At 41.4% G+C, this 18,992-nt stretch overlaps 1 protein-coding gene across 1 annotated transcript in view; it reads right to left on the bottom strand.

The window, feature by feature from the left end:
* Window positions 1–18,992, bottom strand: part of dcc (DCC netrin 1 receptor) — a 250,072-nt gene that overhangs the window by 132,004 nt on the left and 99,076 nt on the right. Inside the window, exon 3 of the mRNA XM_036529616.1 lies at window positions 3,938–4,225. Within this exon, the coding sequence (XP_036385509.1) occupies window positions 3,938–4,225 (288 nt within the window). The remainder of the gene's footprint in view (window positions 1–3,937; window positions 4,226–18,992) is intronic.

The following is an 18,992-nucleotide window of genomic DNA, read 5'->3' as shown; positions in this document are numbered from 1 at the left end:
CTCAGATTCTGACTGCAAGAAGACATTCCTGTAGAACAGACATTTTCAACCTTTTTGGAGCTAAGGCACATCAAAGGTCAAACAAGAATGTCAAGACACACCAACTTAAAGTTGGTTATCGATTATGAAGAATGTCACACACATTATGATAGGCTATAATGTCATTAGCGAGATTTGATCCATATTGCAGCAGACTGTCAAGTAATTATCAAACAGTTAAATCAGACAGGCAATCCTGTCTGTCCAATTAAAAATGCATTGAAGTGCATCGGAGCAAGAACTTGTTCGACATAGTGCGGCATCATGAACAGCAACATACTAAAATAAAATAAATAAAATAGTGTTTGAAAAAACACTATTTTTTTATTTTATTTTAGTAAAATGGTAACAAAGAGTTACCATCATGCAAGGGAATAAAAGCATAGTAATAAAAGCATGTACCTACACAAGGACATGCTTTTTAACATGTACAGTACATATTTAGTAGGTAAACATTATTACAATGTAGTGGAAGACTGCATAGACATAGACTGCATAGGATTTCCCAAAGACTATTTGCTATAATTAAATTACCATTTCAGGTTCAATTTGAGAGGATCATGCTTTTTTGAGAGGATCATGCATAGCCATTGATTTCAGATGGAAAGAAAGATTTCTTTCGTTTACATTCACTATGCACAAAAATGCATTACAACCTCATATGAAAAGCTGATTTGAAAGTATCAAAACAAATACACTTCTGTTATGCAAACATCAACTATCTAATTTACAAAATGATGAGTATTCCAAAAAAACACATAAACAGTTGCACCTGTTAGATCTTTTTTTGTGTGTTTTTCAAATTTGATCTAAAGCTCATGAGGACCCACAAGCAGGAAGGCATGTAAACCAGCTGTCATCCCTTTAGATATGACCGGTGAGTCAGTATTCACAGTGAGGCCTACACTCCTACACTTTTCTATTCCCAATTAACAAGATATAACAAGTTATAACTTTTTCTGTCTTACATAACATCATTTATATTGATGGGGATGCTGGTGAATTGAGCTTTTATTAAGAACAGGTTGCTTATATACAGTGGCAGAGTCAGAGGGGTGTCCGGGGTTGCACTGGACACCCCTGATATCTGATTGGCTGCCCTGGGTGCCATCCTAAAATTTCATTCGCTATCACTGGCAGTTTGATGCTGATTGACATCTCATTTCACCCGTGAGCTGTGGAAATATTCTCTCTTGCCCGTCCTCGATTTGAAAAAGGCACCGCCGGATGTCAAAATAAGCACTTCTTTCAACAAGAGGCAAAATGAGATGTCAATCAGCATCAAACTGCCAGTGATAACGAATGAAATTTCAGGGTGGCAGTCAGACCTGCGGCGAAAGCACTATTTTGAAGTAAGGTTTAGCGTCGGGTTTAGGTTTCCTGAACAACTCTTACGAAAGTTGCATCGCTGTGTAGATGCATATTCGCAATTTGGCTCCATAACAGACAGTTAGTCAGATAAGAGAGATCGGTTCCCAATTTAGCCTAACATTATATTTACATCTGTGCTAGTGTGTAGCTAATGTGTGGTAACTAGTAGGCCTACAGCTGTCAGTGTTCAGCAAGTTAACATTTAGCAATTTGAAATCCATTAACTCAGTTAGATTTTTGTACTTGAACTCAAAACGAACAATTGTTATTATCAATCTGTTAACATTACTCAAAAGATTACCACAGTTTGCAGATAGCCTGTTTGCTATCGTAAAGGTGTAAGAAATTATAGCTACTTACTGCAGAGTAGGGCTAGCCATGATCTAACTAGTAACTTAGGCTGGTAGTTGATTTTAAGGTATAGTTATGATAATGGGGATATTTAATTAAGATTGAGATTGGACTAAAAATGTGGGCAATTGGATGCTTAGATGTAACCCATAGACTGTCTTATTTTTGCAGTTCAGTGTAAATTGGCTGAGAAATAGAGGTTGAAAAGTAATGGGGTTAAAGTAGCATTACCATTTTGTTGCTTATGTAACTAACAGGGCAACAAATAACTTACATAGGCAACAAAGCCTGTAAAATATATGTAAGCTTGAGTAACAAACAAAAATGCACTTATACTATATGTTAAATAGGGATTGTTGGTGAGAAATTATATGTTTTTGAATAAAAACACCCTTGCAATAATTGCAGGGAACATTGTTTAAGTTTGTAATATTGGTGGGCACCAAAATTATTTTTCTTTTTCAAGTCCATTTCTGCTTGATAATATTTTGTGCAGGCATATCTTGTGTTTTCAGTGAGACAGAAAAAACATATTGTTTGACATGGGTGGATCAGAGACGTCTGTACAAGTTGGTCATACCTGGTATGTCAAATTTCAGTGTGTGTTTTTCTTTTTTTTTGTAAATTTCGTTCCATAAATAAACTATGCAAATTATGTCACACACAAATGCTATCTTATCTCCTTGGTGCTTGAGCTTTATTTTCTGAAAATATTTTGGATGTTCAACACTTGTAGACCCAGATTATATATTCATGAAAACAGAGTGACCCAAGTCTCTCCAGTATGTGAGTACAGTACAGTACTGTGTGTGTGTGTGTGTTGAGAAAAGTATCTTGACTGTGATGTCACATGACGTAATGTCACCCGGCCTCCCTGGCAAGACGCGGAGCTCGGCGTCGCTGCTGGTGCGGGCGCTGCCGGGGTTCTCAGCGAGGCAGTGGTAGGTGTGTGTGTGTGTGTGTGTGTGTGAGAGAAAGAAATTGAGCTGCAGTTCCGAGGTAGAGACACTGGCTATTCACAGTATGTTAAAGAATTCTAGTGAAGTAACCTTAGTGGACTACACTATCTGCCATATTGAAGAACTCCGGGTTAAGTGAATTATACCTTCTACCAATCATAGGATTCATTCATGCTCCTTAGATGCCAGGTTAGGGTTACACACTAATTTTCTCTCATGGTCTATGGACCCCCTAAAGTAGCCTTGGCCACCCCCTGTATAAAACTCTAATTCCGCCACTGCTTATATACTTAGTTTAACTGCTCTGAGGCTAAACATATTCACTACTGTTTTCACACATATAACTGATTATTTGTTGCTATCTTTGTGTGTGTGTGTGTGTGTGTGTGTTTCTTTATATATATGACAACGAAGCTGCTTCTTAAAAACAGCCCCTGTTGAGTTATATGACTGCAGGGCCACATTATCTCACACAGCAGCAGAAGCCTCCCTCTGAACTCGGAGACAAGGGATGAGGTCAGACGATGAAATCCACGACAATGGAGAACCGGAGGGGCTCATTGACTGCCGAGGAAGCTAGGCCAAAGCATACTGTGAGGCTCCCCGTATGCTCTCCCTTACAAAGCAAATGGGAAGTGCAGTTTATTTCTCCTTTCTGTCCCTGAGAGCCTTTTCAATCAAAGGTCATGGGTTAGACTATGGCACGATTCACCTGATACGTGAGCTGCTTGCTGAAAACACCACAGCTATGTATAACCCATTACTTCATGTTAGCCACGTTCATGCTACACAGTCCTCTGTTATAGCACTAGCCACTTGAGGCAGATAGGCCTCAGGCCTAAAGTATGATGATGTTTCTTCAAAGCCGGTTCTTTCACGAGACATCTATTGATTTTAGACCCATCAAGTAAAACGTGTACAGCTTGACATTTTCTACAAATCCAAGTTAACACCCTGATCAAGAACCCAATAGCAACATCCTGTCAAGGATTTGAGTCTACAACCTTCTGGCTACAAGCCAATTTCCCAAGTCACTTCTCCACATGACTGTGTGAAGCGTATGTTGCCTGCTCTGAGACTGAACTGCCCAAAAGTAATACAGCCATATGGCACTTAGTAGTTTCCATTTCCATCGATAGGTAAAACTGTTTTGTAAAATAAATGCCTGTTGAGAAAGGTATCTTGTCTGTGATGTCACATGACGTCATCCAGCCTACCTGGCAAGACACGGAGCTCGGCGTCGCTGCCGGTGCGGGCGCTGCCGGGGTTCTCAGCGAGGCAGCGGTAGGTGGCGGAGTCCGGGGGCTGCACCCGGCTGACCTGCAGCGACCCGGAGGGCAGCACCACCACGCGGCTCTCGGGCGTGAGGGCGGCCGGCAGGTCCTCGCGGTTTTTCTGCCAGTGCACCACAGGCATGGGCTCGCCCGTCACCTCACAGCGCAGCAGGGCCGTGTCCCCGAGGTGCGCTGACACCGACTCCGTGGGCACCACCAGCCGCAGGGGACCTGAGAGAGGGGGAGGGAGGAAGAAGAGGATGAGAGAGTGTTCTAAAAAGCACGAGTCTGAGAGAGAGAGACAGAGAGAGAGCTACAACCATGTGCAGTACGTTATTCTACCCTCAGAAAATCCCTGGACTCTTCACTCACTCAGGCTTTCCCTTTCATGATGTCATCTCTGCCACATTCCAGATTCGCAGCCATCTCCCAGAAAAGCGTGCCAGAGGGTCATGAAAGATGCACCGTGCTCATTAAACGCCACCTCCAGCACTCGAATTGCGAAGCATGCAGAGATAATTTGATGGATGTTTGGCTGTCTCTATTGAAGCCCATCGTTCAAGTACTCTCTTTCGCTTCAATACCGAACCGTTTACTTAATAGTTCCCTCTTCAGATGAAGCTATAAGTAGCAAGGGTTAGCATTTGTTCACATGGCAACCTAAATCAGAATGTGAATTTCTGCTCTCAAAATGGTCAAATTCACACGAAGTATGGTTACAAACAGGAGTGACAAGCACTGTTTTTCATTATATCAGATACAACTAATGAAAACCATTTACTCTCATGATACGACATGACTACCTTGTATTTTAGTCAGGGGCTAAAGGTATCAACAAAAAGCATGTCAGTTTCTGCAGTTATAACAAAGACCTTGATATTACAAATAAGCTACACACAGGTAAATGTATTCTATCTTAGCTTTGTTAGGTTTGCTGGTATCAAACTGTTAGATGATACAGCTGTGGCCTCACATTTGTCAAACTCTCAGTTATCTCTGAAGACACACAAGGGGAGTGTCCTCACTTCTATAATGCATGTGCGTGTAAACAAACAGACAACAGCACTGAGCCCTGCTGTCGAGCCAAAACCTGCAAGCGTGGAAAAAAATCCTTTGAGTGCAAATACGTACTCTGATACAAAACTTGCCATTCTGAACAAAGTTGCCAGGGAGCACAAACAGTAGCTTACAGAAAGCATTCAAATATAGTAAACTATGCGTTATGTATTTACTGAGTAGCTTTACTATTTTATTTGTTTACATCGCATGGGTTTCCTTACATTGGAATGACACGTACATTGCAGTGCAATGGCTTATAGGGCTGTTCGGTCATAACTGACTCCCCCTGTGCATGCTTTTTTCAGTCTCGCAGGAGGGCAAGACATTTGCACTGTGTCCTCAGTTTTACTTCAGCATCATGGGTCTTGTTGGGTTATTTGCTAGTTTGTTTTGTCTTTACTCAGGCTTGAAAGCCACTACAGATCTTTCTGCACTTGCAAAAAACGGATAAGTAAAATTGTATCATATGTCAGACGAAAATAGACTCTGACAACAGCAAAATGTCTGAATCTAGACGAACAGCTACAGAATCTTTAGAAAACGATGATATTATGCAGTCTAGTTCCTCCCCGAGCAACGTAAGTTCTCTGTTAAGACTTATAAGCTACCGCAAGCTGAGGAGCGTCTCTGGGAACAGCAACGCTGTCCATCCCAATAACCATCTCCTTTCTTAAAGTTGATCTGGGGATCCTGCGGTCCGATTCATTTTCATCAGCCCGCAATTTGTTCTCCTGTTTTGCTTTGCACATATGGGGCTGAGCGGAGCGTTCAAAGGCAATCCTAATGAAATATTCAGAGTTGGAGTGGGCAAATGTAAACACACATCAGGGTGAAGTTGGGGGTGGTGGGGGGCTTCCAAGAATATGGCCCAAGAGCCAACTGCAAGCTTTACATCTGAGGCCATTAGAAATGCTTCAGCTCAGGCAGCCACTGAACGGTCCCATTAATTATCTAAATCCAGACATGTATAACTTATAATTAATGCTAATTGTTGTTGATTGTGTGTGTCCCCGTGTGTCTACGGAGGGGGTTGGGCTCAGAATACTCTACAGCCTACAATATACAACCACACTGGTTATCATCACAACCTCTGTTCTTAACATATGCGCAACTGTATAATCTTGACAGTCGCTGAAATTAACATAAAATGTTCTGCAAGAAGCCTAAAAATGCAACTTCATCTCATCACTAAAACTTAAGGACAATGCTGAAAACCACCTGAAAATGAACACAGAGTCTGAATTCTGAAATGTGAAGCCATTCCATCTCAGACCAATCTGAATCTAAAAAAGATTTTCACAAGGACAAATTAAGTCTAGTGTAACCTATTTTGAATCTGATAATAATGAATTAGAATCTGCATAATTAACGCTGATGTCTGGGCCTTGTTTTAATGTGAACATTCCAAAACAATGTAAACATACAATAAAATCCAAATAATTGGTTGTGTCTCTGCTATGTAGCAGTAGTACCCACCAGGAAGCTCCAATTATTTTATCAAGTAAATTAAATATGAGGAATCCTAATGCAGGGGAATATTTTATGAGATCATCATTAATCATGTATTGTAACTGCTATTGTTTTAAAAGCATAAAAACATAGCAAAAGAAAAATAAGTCATGGTAGACTGACCCCATTTGAGGCCAAACTGAAATTTACCAAGGACATTTATCATATAGCTTCCCACAGAGGTGTTTCAAATGCTTACAGCATATGTATTTATATCTGGAGTAAGCTATAGGGAAATGTTTTTTTTCCCCAAATTGTCACCCCTGAGTAGTCAAATTGGTCCCAAGCTACGGACCATGGTGGAAGCCGAAAGGGCCGAAGAGAGCCAGTATTTTTTGCTGGAGCTTTCCTCATGCCAGGGCTCAGCACCCTGTAAGGCTCGCCTGAATGAAAGTGGATTACATACGGATGAGGGCTTAGTATCAAAAGGTTACTGTACAAAGCTATCTGAGAGCTCCTAAAGACTTTTGCACTGAGACACTTGTTCATCAGTGTAAACTAAAGGGATTCAGAGACTCTTAAATCCACCAGGACTGAGCCAAGGGAATATTTCACTCTCTAATCCTCGAGATAACTACAGTCGGGCAAGACAACTTCAACCGCCATGGTCTTTTCTTTGTGAGTTTCCAGTATCCGAAGGTGGATTCAGATGAAAAGAGTTTTGGAAATCCTTGATAAAGGACTTGTCTGGAAATGTTTTTCTATTGCCAACTGACTAGGAAGAGAGATCAAAGCATAATTACTGTTGCAGGGAGTACTGCTTTGTGTGGGGACTGTGAAAATTCCTTACCAAAATTGTCAGTGCTTATCAACATAACTTCAATAATCGTCTAATTTACAATAACCTGCATATCACCAGGAATATTTTCTCTGAGCCCTGACCTCTTTTTGACCTGAGCGCTGACCTTTTTAATCCCCGTTTTCGTGTTTGGTAGCACTTGTCCGACATCGATGGGATTATTCCAAAAATCATGCAGCGATTTGTGTATTCATGTGTGTGTAGGTTGCGATTTTGGTGCTTCTCTCCTTCATGCCTGTCGCTAAGTCACCCTCTTTTGATTAAATCTGCACAAATCCTCTTAACCACATCTCAGGAGCAGACAGCCTGCCTTCCCTCCAGAGAACCTGTTCATATCAAAGAGGCCATGTTTGACTGAGAACCAGAGGCCTCAAATCCAGTCGTCTCCCTTTATATTGATGAGATGGGAACACGTTCGTGGTGTACGCGTCCTTTGACCTCTACGCAAACTAACAGCGGTGCCCTGAGACCTTCATTTTCATCCTATTCTTACACAACATTCCCTCGTTAATTTCAGGCTGGGATGTCATGCAAGTGTTGGAAAAAGCGCTGTGCTCCTCCGCTGGTTAGTTAACACTGAGGGCCAGGCTAACTGAGCCGAGATTGAGCCGAGCGCTGCGTGAGGAGAGAGGCCTGATGACATTTACAGTAGTGTGCCTGTGCTAGAACGGACGCAAGAAAATGCCGCCTCTCAGGGGTGCTTGCCGTACGTGCTGATTGGGGTTGCGGGGGCTGACGAGGAGCAGGCAGAAGGGGCTGCCCTCCGCTTGGGCTGCCGCGGAGGTCCAAGGAGACTAACGCTCGGGATAATCTGAACCTCAATCAGTGGGCCCTCCTTCAGCTCCACTCTGTTTAATGATGCTTGGGGACAGAAATCGATGCGGCTACACGGCCGAGACGCCCAATGATCAGAGGCTCTCAGGACACTGTGACAGTTGCCTTATTGCTCCATAAATAACGCAGGGGAATCACGCTCAGAACTCGGATCGTGTCTGGTTAAGAAAACACCAAACACACCTCCAACGATGTATAAAACCACCGATTTCTGGGGTGTATTATAATCCACGCAATCCTAAAGATCGTTGCGTGTCATTGAGGTGATGACGCATCTCCGGATTGTGGAGTCCTCAGTTTTGCTGTGTGGAGCTGCTGAACGATCGAGCCGAAGAATTAAACAAGACAGATTTGCATTTCCTCATTCATTCTGGCTCCAAACACATGCAACCTGCTTGACCTCCACCTGATTTATGCATTGATTACGCTGCTAGAATGTGAACCATTCAAATGTTTTCTCTCTCTCATTGTGATGGAGAACAGATGTTGTTGTTTACATAAAGTCCCAAGAACGCCATCAGGACATCTGCTGTGGGGGCCCTCCTGTTCTGATTAATCTCCACAATCCTGTTTCTAATCTATCACCGAGAATCTCTGATTGTAAATATTTCACAGCACGCTCCACCAGCTTCCAATCCTGGGCCGCTGGAATAACTGACAGATTAGAATCCAAGTGCTCAGAATCTTCTCAACAGCCTTAAAGCATCATTCATATTCTTATGTTGTAATGACGTGTCAAACTTCCTGAGACTCTACTGAAGAAAGCTTAACACTGTTAATGCAAGACAAAACAAGTTCATAAATCACACACACACACACATACATATGCGTGAAAACAACCCAAAATTGGATTCTGCTGTGTGTGTGACCGTCTGTGGACAAGAGGAGAATACCAAAAGGAATGATTCAGAAATGATCTTTTTAAACAGAAATGGGGAAAGTTGAAAAAGAGGGCAAAAGAGGGATAAAAAGAAATACAAACAAGGACAATCACCTGACCACATGACATCGGCATTCTATAAATCTGCTTTCCAAAGCACTGAGCAATGAAACTCCTCTCACTGTCCATACTGGCCCGCAGCATTAAGAATCAGAATGCATTATGTATTATGATATTCAGTCAGCTCACACATTTGCCAAATTACTTTTTCAGTTCTGTTCTGTGAGTTTCAAAAATATGGAGGGTTATCTAATTGAAAATTCTTGGTTGATAATTTATTGGCTGAACTAATTCAAATAATCAGGTCAGTTTTGTTGCAGCAAATGCAGCTGGCTCTTTCAGAGAAAAGTCATAAAATACAAGATTCAGTTGCTTGTCTTTCAGCCATGGATGATCGCTCTGCAGCTACAGAGACAAATGGTCAAAGCTGACTTTTATTACAAGTGAATAGATGTGAGGTTCATTTGCCATCCAATGTTGTTCACAGCGAGAAGCTGTTTTTCAGTGAACACTCCGGAGTGTCTGGGACCAGAACCATGGGCTGGAGCCGTCCAACAAGCGCCGGAGCTGCCAAGTTCTGTCCCATTACAGATGGCCATCCCAAAGAAGCCCCTCTCTGGCCTTCAGTAACTAACATCATTATGCACTTGTTTAGCTGACATCAATCCATAGCAAAACTCACGCAGTGCTGTTCTAAAAAGAAATCCATTTTCACACATTTAAATATTGTCTCTACAACAGATCACCTTCACATGTTTCAGGCTTAGTTACATACTTTTTTTTCTTACATAGACAGAGGAAGCTTGTAAAAACAGAACAAAGAGCTCTGAGAATTTTAACATTATGCAAAAAGACAACCAAAGGTACAACAGTGGATAAACTGTAAGCAATCGGGGTCATGACATACATTCTACACTGACTCTGTGAAGTATGTCTTCACTTGGAGAGTCAGATACAGTATTTATGGAATAAATTGTCAGCATTTGTAACAGAGCAGAGGATCCGTCAAGACTAAACCTGACACAGTGATAGCTCTGCCTTGGGCAAAATTGCCTGTTCTCAGCATTACACTTTCTTGTCTAGCCACTTCGACCAATGAGAAATGTCTGCGAGCTATCAACGTCTAAAAGTCTCTCTGATCACCATTACTCATTGCCCTAATAATTTACAAGGGTAATTAGCAAATGTTATGTTTTGATTAATAATTTAAAAAAGGTATTGAATCTCCTAGGAAAAAAAGGAAATATACCAAATTCTCTCCACTTCCAGGGAGCTTCTATGGTAGAACTTGATTTAGCAAGTATGGGAACACATAAGTGTTCATAACTCACACTAAAGAAGTGGAGAAAACGCAGCTTGAGCTCCTCCTTTTGTGCCTTCCAAACGCCAGCAGCCACAATGATTAGAGGGCCTGTCTGAGTGCCCGGCAAAAAAAAAAAATTCTGCTGCTTTCCAGCCCATAACGGACACCTTAATTAAACGAAGATTACACTTTTGCCCACCGCACTGAATTAGAGCAATAATCTCTGCTTTATAATCTTTACGAGTTTGCGGGCAGGCAAGACTTATCACTGCTCAAACACTGCTTCTGAGGTGCAGCCCGCAGAAACGAGTCAAATCGAGTTATACGAAAGTAAACACGGAGGCCAGCTTTGGTCAGCACATTATTTTGCCGCATTAAGACAAAAAAGATTAACATAACGCCGTGGGTGCTTATCGCCCTGCCTGTGGAGCTGTCGGAGCTGAGCCGGGCTTTATTACTGTATCTGAGGCAGGGCCCTGAGCAAGCCGGCGGTATCAGGGGAGATGTAAATCCCACCGCCGTGATGATTACCTTTGCCTCGTAAATTCAAGGAGACCAACAACCGCCTATGACATCTATCTTGTTGAGGCTCCAACGCGGGGCCTGCACTGGCGGGGAAAAGAAAGGCAGAGAGAGAAGAGAAAGACCAGCAATTTGACGGTGTTGGCCCCCACCTCGGCTCCACAGCCACAGCTTTCACAGGCACCTTCATTTCTGTGACAAGTCCGAGACAGAGAGAGAGAGAAAAAAAAACATCCTTTGCTCATATTCTCTTGTGTGTCGGTGGCGCACTGACTTAATGGGGTGAAACAGGTAGACTGTTACTGTGAGTATAAGCAAACCCAGGGAAAATGTCACACTAGGGCACAATTCTTTAGTGCTTTAAAGGCCCAAAAAAGGGGAAAAAAAAAGGTATTTTTATTTAGAGTTTTTTCCCCTTCTCTCGGCAATGTCAGTAAGGAGGCTTGCTATTTGTTAAATTTCCCATCCGCGCACAGTCAATGTCAGACAGGAGCTACCAGAACAGGCACTGCAACTGGGTTCTAAGATGGGAACACATTACTAAATCAGAATCACCTTTATTTTTCAAGTACATTCAATGCACAAGGAATTTGCCTTGGTGGAATGGTGCCAGCAGTCACAGTATCACACACAATGCACAACACATCCTGACACACTTGTACAAGGACACACAGGACATCACCCACAGTGCAATAAAGGGGTATTGCAAACAGAATCAGACAGTTACACACAATGAGACAAGGGACTGTACATAAGCTCTCTATCAACATACACACACTTGCCTACAAATGTACAATCACCATCCAGGTTAGTGCAATCAATGCAGCAAGTGAAAGTCCAGTGAGGATCCAATGGCTGGGCATGCTGCATGTGTGCAGTGCTCAGGGGATAAGCCTTCAAACACTACACAAATTCTAAATGAATTACTATTATTAAGTCATTCAGTGCAACGTAGATTTTATATAACGCTCATTTCTAAAGCTGAACGTTCACCAAAGCAATTTGGATGAAGTACCTTGCTTAAGGGAATGGCAGATGCGCTCCAGGAATCTGGAGGAGTGCACTAGAAAAGCTCTAGTTATGTGAGCCCAGTTCTTTCACCATAAGATCACACTTTGGAAATTTGCCGTGGAACTAGGAAAGGGTCGAAAGGATGGTCTGCATGCTTCTATTGCATGCACATCCCAGAGTGCCATCCTCTGACAGTTTCAGAGGAAAAAAGTGCAACACATTCCAATCCTGTGGATGCTTGGATTGAGCAGCCATTAGCCACTCTCTGATGATTACTGTGCACCATGATAAGAAAAAAAGCCTCCATGAGAGCTGAGCTGGGGAAACAAGGTTGCACTTAATTATAACCAAAAGCCGATTGTGTATGATGTTATGCTGGGAGTATGCTCACAATTACGTAGTAATGAATGCCATTACCTAGGCTGTAATTCAAGCCACATATTATTTTTATGTAGGTTCTTGTCAGTTACCTGTGGAGAAACACCATCTATTTCTACAGGCTTTGTACAAACCAACTTCACAACACAGAAAAATGTAGCAATTCCAACATTTAAATACATTGAGCGTATTCACTTAACAAGAAATTACACCAGAACAGTAAAACCTTCATATCAAGAAATTATGTTAGTGTAAAAAGCTGGTCAACCTACAAAGGAGGGTGCTTCAGACATTAATTAATGACTTTTCAGTATGCTCGTCAGCGCCATTATATCTCACCACACCCGGCCCTGTTGTGATCACTCATTCGCACGGATTTTTGCACCTGCTTGGCCCCTGTCATCTTGCGTATGGAGTCTCCCTATCCTGCCACCGAAGTCTATTAACTAATCATACCGCACTTCGCTTCTCGTTCAGGCAGTAATTGGCTCTGAGGCAAGGTCCCATCCTGTCAGTCACAGTGTTGCCCTCTGTCTCATTAGCACCCCAAACAGCTACTGTGCCCCATGTACCAGCTGTGCCGAAAGCCAGTCTGGCGCATTAATGACTGCTAATTGATTGGGAGGCCTGTGACCTTCCTTGTTAATCAAAAGAAAAGAGAAAAAAAAAACTAATATTGGGGGATGGGGGGTATAATTTAGAGCATCAGATTAGAATCACAAACAGAAAAAAAAGGAACACAACTGACTAGCAAATGTCAAACCATGTCTAAATGCACATAAATATTTGTTCAGATATGGGGAAATACATTCTTCCTTGCCACCAAAGACTTGTTTTAATGTTAAAATGGCTGTCAAGTTTACACGGTCGTCACAGCCTGTTTTTGATGTGATAGACCAAGCACTTGCTTTATCCTGCCTGATATCATTGTTTGGCTGTGTAGTACAGTGCAGTTTACAATGTAAAATGGAACGTGATTTCTGGTTATTAAGTTGTTTATTCAGGTCAAGGTTCAAATATATCTGTCTATATTTCTATAATATTGACAGACAATTTCCTACATGCAAACACACAAAAACACGTCCTAATTATATCAGGGGCAGACATTTATGCAAATTCCATAAATGATTAAATTGTAACATCAGGTGGTTTCAAGGTTTAAACAGTGCATAATGAAATTTTATAATACAGGATGAAATTTCTGCACCAGATGCTAGTGTTTATAGCACATTCAGTATCAGTATAGACAATATTTCACAAATTTTCACAGTAGTAATTCATTTTAAAGTCCATCTAGTTTGTAGATAACATGTAAGTAAAGGGTAGCCTGCTTCATAAGCACCCTACGTGACTGAATGTCTTTATTTCCCCCTCACAAAGGCTTGCGGCAGCCATCAAGTTTTTAGCAATCTCCTGCTTAAGTACAACAAATGTGGACCTCGTTTCTGCTGGCCTGTGTTTCACAATCATTTCTGCTTTCAATTGGCAGATTTCCTTGCTTCTTTTTGGTGAACAATGACTGACAAAAACACATTTTGGCACTGCTATTCTACAGGCTGCTCTCTGGTCCAAAATGAGTGCAGCTTTCCCAATATTCTTTAAAATGTAGACATATCTTATTGGCTGTCAAATAATGTGTTTGCCACCCCCAAAAGGCAAACTTATCTTTTCTCTGCACGTTATTCCCAATAATCATTCATAATGGTACACATCATTTTTAATACTGGTTAAACAGGAATTACAGAGCAATTCTACTTGAACAGTGTTTGTCATCCTGTGGTTTTATACTTGTGACTGTCTTTGTAAAAGCTATGGCAAATATAATGTTTGCTGGAACAGTTTTTGTGTTTGAAAAGCAAACAGACCATAATCACCTGACACAAGGACAGAACAGTCCAGCACTCATTTTAGGCAAACATCCTAAAGACAAATTACACATTAAATTTGACACAAGCGGCAAGGGACATGTGGAACAGGCAGATAACCAGACATCCTTCAACACCATGCACTAGAAGCAAACAGAATAAGACATTCTCATTGAGACCAGCTTGGTCCCTGCTCTTAAATTCACAAAATGTCTCAAGCATTTGGTTTTTAAAAACATTTCAATTTAACGGAGAAAATATTTTTTTAAATCCAAAAAAAGAGCTCTTTAAGAGCAGCTGTCTCAAACCACAAAGGTGGAATGAACAAAATATCACAATGGTTTTTCACCGTCCCCTACACAGACTTTTTAATTATCCCTGAATTAAAACAAAACCTCAAGCTGGAAAGTCCAATGCCAACAAAAAATCCTTGAGAACTGCTATATTGGGTTAGATAGAAATTCAACATATGGTCACTTCTGCCAACGGGTGGCTTTGGACGAATGAGATTACAATCAAAAGTTCTGTAGAATAACAAACATGCACCACTTTGATTACTGTACTTTGGTGTATATCTTTAGATTATCTGTCCTTTTTTGTTTGGTAACTGTTTATGTCACATAAGCACAACCTCAGTTTGGGGGCTGTCAGAAAAAGTCTCTGCAAAATCCCAGGATCTTAAATTTCGGCAGACGCCTTTGAACGCAAACAGAAAAGTTAAAGATCTGTTTTGTGATGCCTTACACTGGGTGGGTACTCATTTAAACAGCAAGGACATTCATTTTGCATCTGCCTCCACTTTTTATTTGGAGTTTTATTTTGAGGCCCAAGTCAAGGGTTCTTAACCACCCTAGAAGCACCATATATTCGTCTATATGCAGGGACAGGGAGTGATTTATATCTCTTATATCATGGCTTCAACTAAAATAAAAGCTAAGATTTATTAAAAGTATATAATAAAGTGAAAAATAAAATTGTGTAAACATCTACCACTTAACGCTTTAAACATTTTCTGTGTAGTGCTAGGTACAGTAAGTAACAATCTAGGCACATAGCTAGCTTGAATAAATAAATAAAATGAAGCCATTTTGCTAGGTAACCAATTGCTATGTTTTAAAACTTGACATTCATAAGGGTATGCCCAAATTGTTGAAATTTCAGAGGCCATCATTAGACCCTTACGAAGGTCATTTCAATTACAACTGTTTCCGGTGGAGGAGGAGCAGTCGGGATTGAGGTCGAGGTCGTTGCTTGAGAGCCCAGAAGCGGAATCACTGCAAGCTAACGGACCTGACAGCAGCCAGCTCCGCTTCTTCCTGCTGGTGAGAAATGGTGCCCTGGAGCTATGCAAACTCCCCTCTGACCGATGTCCAGTGACCAACGTGATCCCCCTTGACTCTAAGCCAGCACTGGAGAAGCACAGAAATAATGTGCTTCACAAGATGTACTTAATGTAGTGCTACAGTAAATTTTAGTAATTTTTTACTGATCTGAGGAAGCATTCAAACCAGCGTGTTTGCTCCCAGGTTCCCAGAAGAAACAGACATCCTTCTTTTTGAGGATCTCCAGGGGACTTTGAAGTGGGTACAAGTAAAATGCTTTTGTATGTGATGGACACTTCAATAGCCAGAGCGTTAGACTAAGTGCAGGGCAAAAAGGCTTCCCGGGCCTGCCGAACATGGATCTCTTTAAATTTTCTTTCTTGAGAATGGACACTTGCACATAGATTTTTCTATCACCATTATAGGCCAGACAGTAACAATCATTCCTTTGCTCGTTCTGGAAAAGAAGAGTTTGATGGACTGTGGTCATCCTTAATTCCTTCCCTTCAAACAATTTCAGCTGGATGTCAAACTACACAAATTTTTCTTTTGTTGTCGAGCGAATAGGTGAAGGACACGTATATGCCTGAAACGATTTAAAGCTAAAATCCTCAGAAAGAATTACTGGAGTACTGGACTGTATATAACTGATAAGTAATTTGAAAAGCACCTACAACTGCAAAAAACCAAGAGAAAGGGTTTGTATGGCCATGCGAAGCATTTTTAAACGTATCTTGTAATTTCCATTCATTCATGTGCTTGGTGCATGCAAAACCAGTTAAGCTAAGGTTCATTTAGAAGTACAGCTGTAGTTTTATGCCTTCCACAAAACCTCATATATCAAATTAGATGTACATGTTCAATGATAATTATAAATTAGCTGCTGATAATTATCCAAACAACAGCCCTAGGTGCACAGGAAAGTCTGCTCCTGCTCTTCTTCACTAACCTAAGTCTGTGCCTTTAGACATAACCTTCAGCAAACTACCATTTTACCACTAGAGATCACATCAGTGATGCAAATCAACTGACATACTTAATTTAAACGATGCAAATCAACTGATGGCACACAAGAGTGAGATAATATTCAGTGATAATTTGGTAGTGGAGTCGATCAATTTAGCACAGTCTGTCTGGGAAGGCCTGATAATTTTGCATGTCATTAGCACACTTACCCATACCAAATCTAAACAGTAGACACAAAAAGTGTATCCTCATTACTATAATATTCCCCATAAATGCCTGTCTTGAAGTGCTAATCATCAGTTATTTCAAATAAACAAACCTTGCGTGTATGTTCTTAAAGAGAGTCACTTAATTTAGCAACGAGTGCACATCTAAAGCAAAATCAGTAACGGCAAACTGACGACAACATCAAAAACAAGAGTTGGGTCCTATACACCAAACCCGCTGCAAGTACAGTAGACTTTCATTTTTTGCCTCTTGTCAATTTCCAAGCAACAACCCGCAGGAACTTGTTTTCATCTCACACATGTGGCATACGACAGAGAACACGTATCCATGCATTCCTCTCTTCTTGGGAGAGAGGGCCGCGTTCGCTAATTAGCTTAGCATGTTTAAACATTCCCAGCTCTCACATGAAAGGTTCCATGTGAGAAGCAGGGCCACGCTCCCCCCCGAACCTCTGAAATATTAATGGAGGCGCAGTCTGAGCAGAGGGCCTCAGACAGGCCCACAGACAGCGCTGTCCTCAGAAGCCTGGCTTCAAAGTGATAGCGCCAGCCCTGTTGCAGAAGTTCTGCAGGAGACAGCTCTTTCGGAGGGCCGCCAGGTCGGCCTTTTGTTCCGGTGGAGGATGGAGAGCCCTCCACGATGACAAGCTGTCCCTTGCATCTGGCGCGCTGTGTCACCCGCCTAATGCGACCCCGAATGGGAGGAGGGGCGTTGAAAATTAACCGCCGCCAAGGCTGCGACATGGTGATCCGCCTCGGATCGGGCTAATCGAACACAGAGACTGAGACGCTAAATGTGCATCATAGTCTCCAAAATTGGCTTTCCGCTGCAGCAGGGGAAAATTGAAATTGACAGGGTAAAAATCTGTTTATAAAAAATAAATTTCAATGCGTGTGCTGCAGCATATAATGTCCTAGTGGCATGCCAAAGAGAAACCAGCAAACGCTGGTAAGCAACTCTGTAAACATGACATACATTTCAAGCAAAAAGGGCAGGAGTTTAAGAATCAGAAATAGTACACGACAACTGGAGATGCAGAAGGTAAAAGCAGCTTTAAAACCTAAATCACAGATGAAAAAAAAACACTGATACTCTTCTACTGAACAAAGCACTGTCCTAAAACTGTCCCAACTAAGGACTTAAATGTACAATAGCTACCAAAAATTCCATCTGCTTTAATACCAATGCTCTTTCCATTTTTCTAAGCATGTACTGCACATAATTCTCAGAATTATATGCGTGCCGAGTCTGGAATGTATTTGAAGAAGTATCTGTATATATTCTGCGTATTTTAATGTCAGCTTTGAATGGGTCTCTACAAATAAACCATTTTACAGCACTCACATCCTGGAAATGAACACACACACACACACACACACACACACACACACACACACACAATCACAAGGACCCTCCATCAATTTTGGGCAACATCAGCATGTTAGTGAATGGATGGTGGAGTAAGTGTTACCAATAGAACGCTGATGGGCCTCTCCACTATCTCTGTCCTATTCTTTCCACCACAAGCACTGATGATCCTGCACCGCCAGCATAATCCACAGTGCACACTGAGGAAATGTACTTATTTTAATGCAGACCTGCACACTCATTAGGCCTGGCAACAAATGAAAGAGAAGGGGTGGTTTTTCCAGCATTGAAAGCAGATACAAACAGCTTTTAGGAACAATTGTTTTGCTGTATCAAGCTCTCAAAAAGAGAACAGAGTGGACACTTAGCTGCTAACAAAGAGCCAAAATGTAGCTAAATGAAAGGTGGTCTGGCCTTTACAAGGTCAGGTTTATAATAGAAAACTGAGCATTGAGGAAACAGATAGCAATATGAAAACAGGCAACAAAGGGTAAGCTGTGCCCATGAAGTGAATGAACAGCAATACTTTCAGTATATATTAATGTGAGAGCTTAACTTTAAATACAGTACATGCATGCTGTGAGTATGTATGTGTTTTACTATAAATGATTTGAAACTATCAATCTGGCATTACACTGCCTGTAAATCTACTGTATAACACGTTTATTGGCTAAATGTTCTTGCCAAGAAATAAGTCAAAATTAATAGGCAGAATATATTAACTTTGTTTACTAAATGTGTTCAGAGGTCTTTACATAAGCATGATACAGTTTGAACTGTTATTCCTGCTGGTGACATTAATCTGTTTCCATCTTTGGGCAAAGTTTTAGGGAAAATGTTATAGCCCAGTGCAAAGAAATAAACTGCGTTGCCAGGGGGGACTGCGGGCACAAA

Source organism: Megalops cyprinoides, chromosome 5, assembly GCF_013368585.1.
Source record: "Megalops cyprinoides isolate fMegCyp1 chromosome 5, fMegCyp1.pri, whole genome shotgun sequence".
NCBI classification, from domain to species: Eukaryota; Metazoa; Chordata; class Actinopteri; order Elopiformes; family Megalopidae; genus Megalops; species Megalops cyprinoides.
The sequence above is the reverse complement of the archived record's forward strand: the minus strand, read 5'-3'. Positions and strand labels throughout refer to the sequence as shown.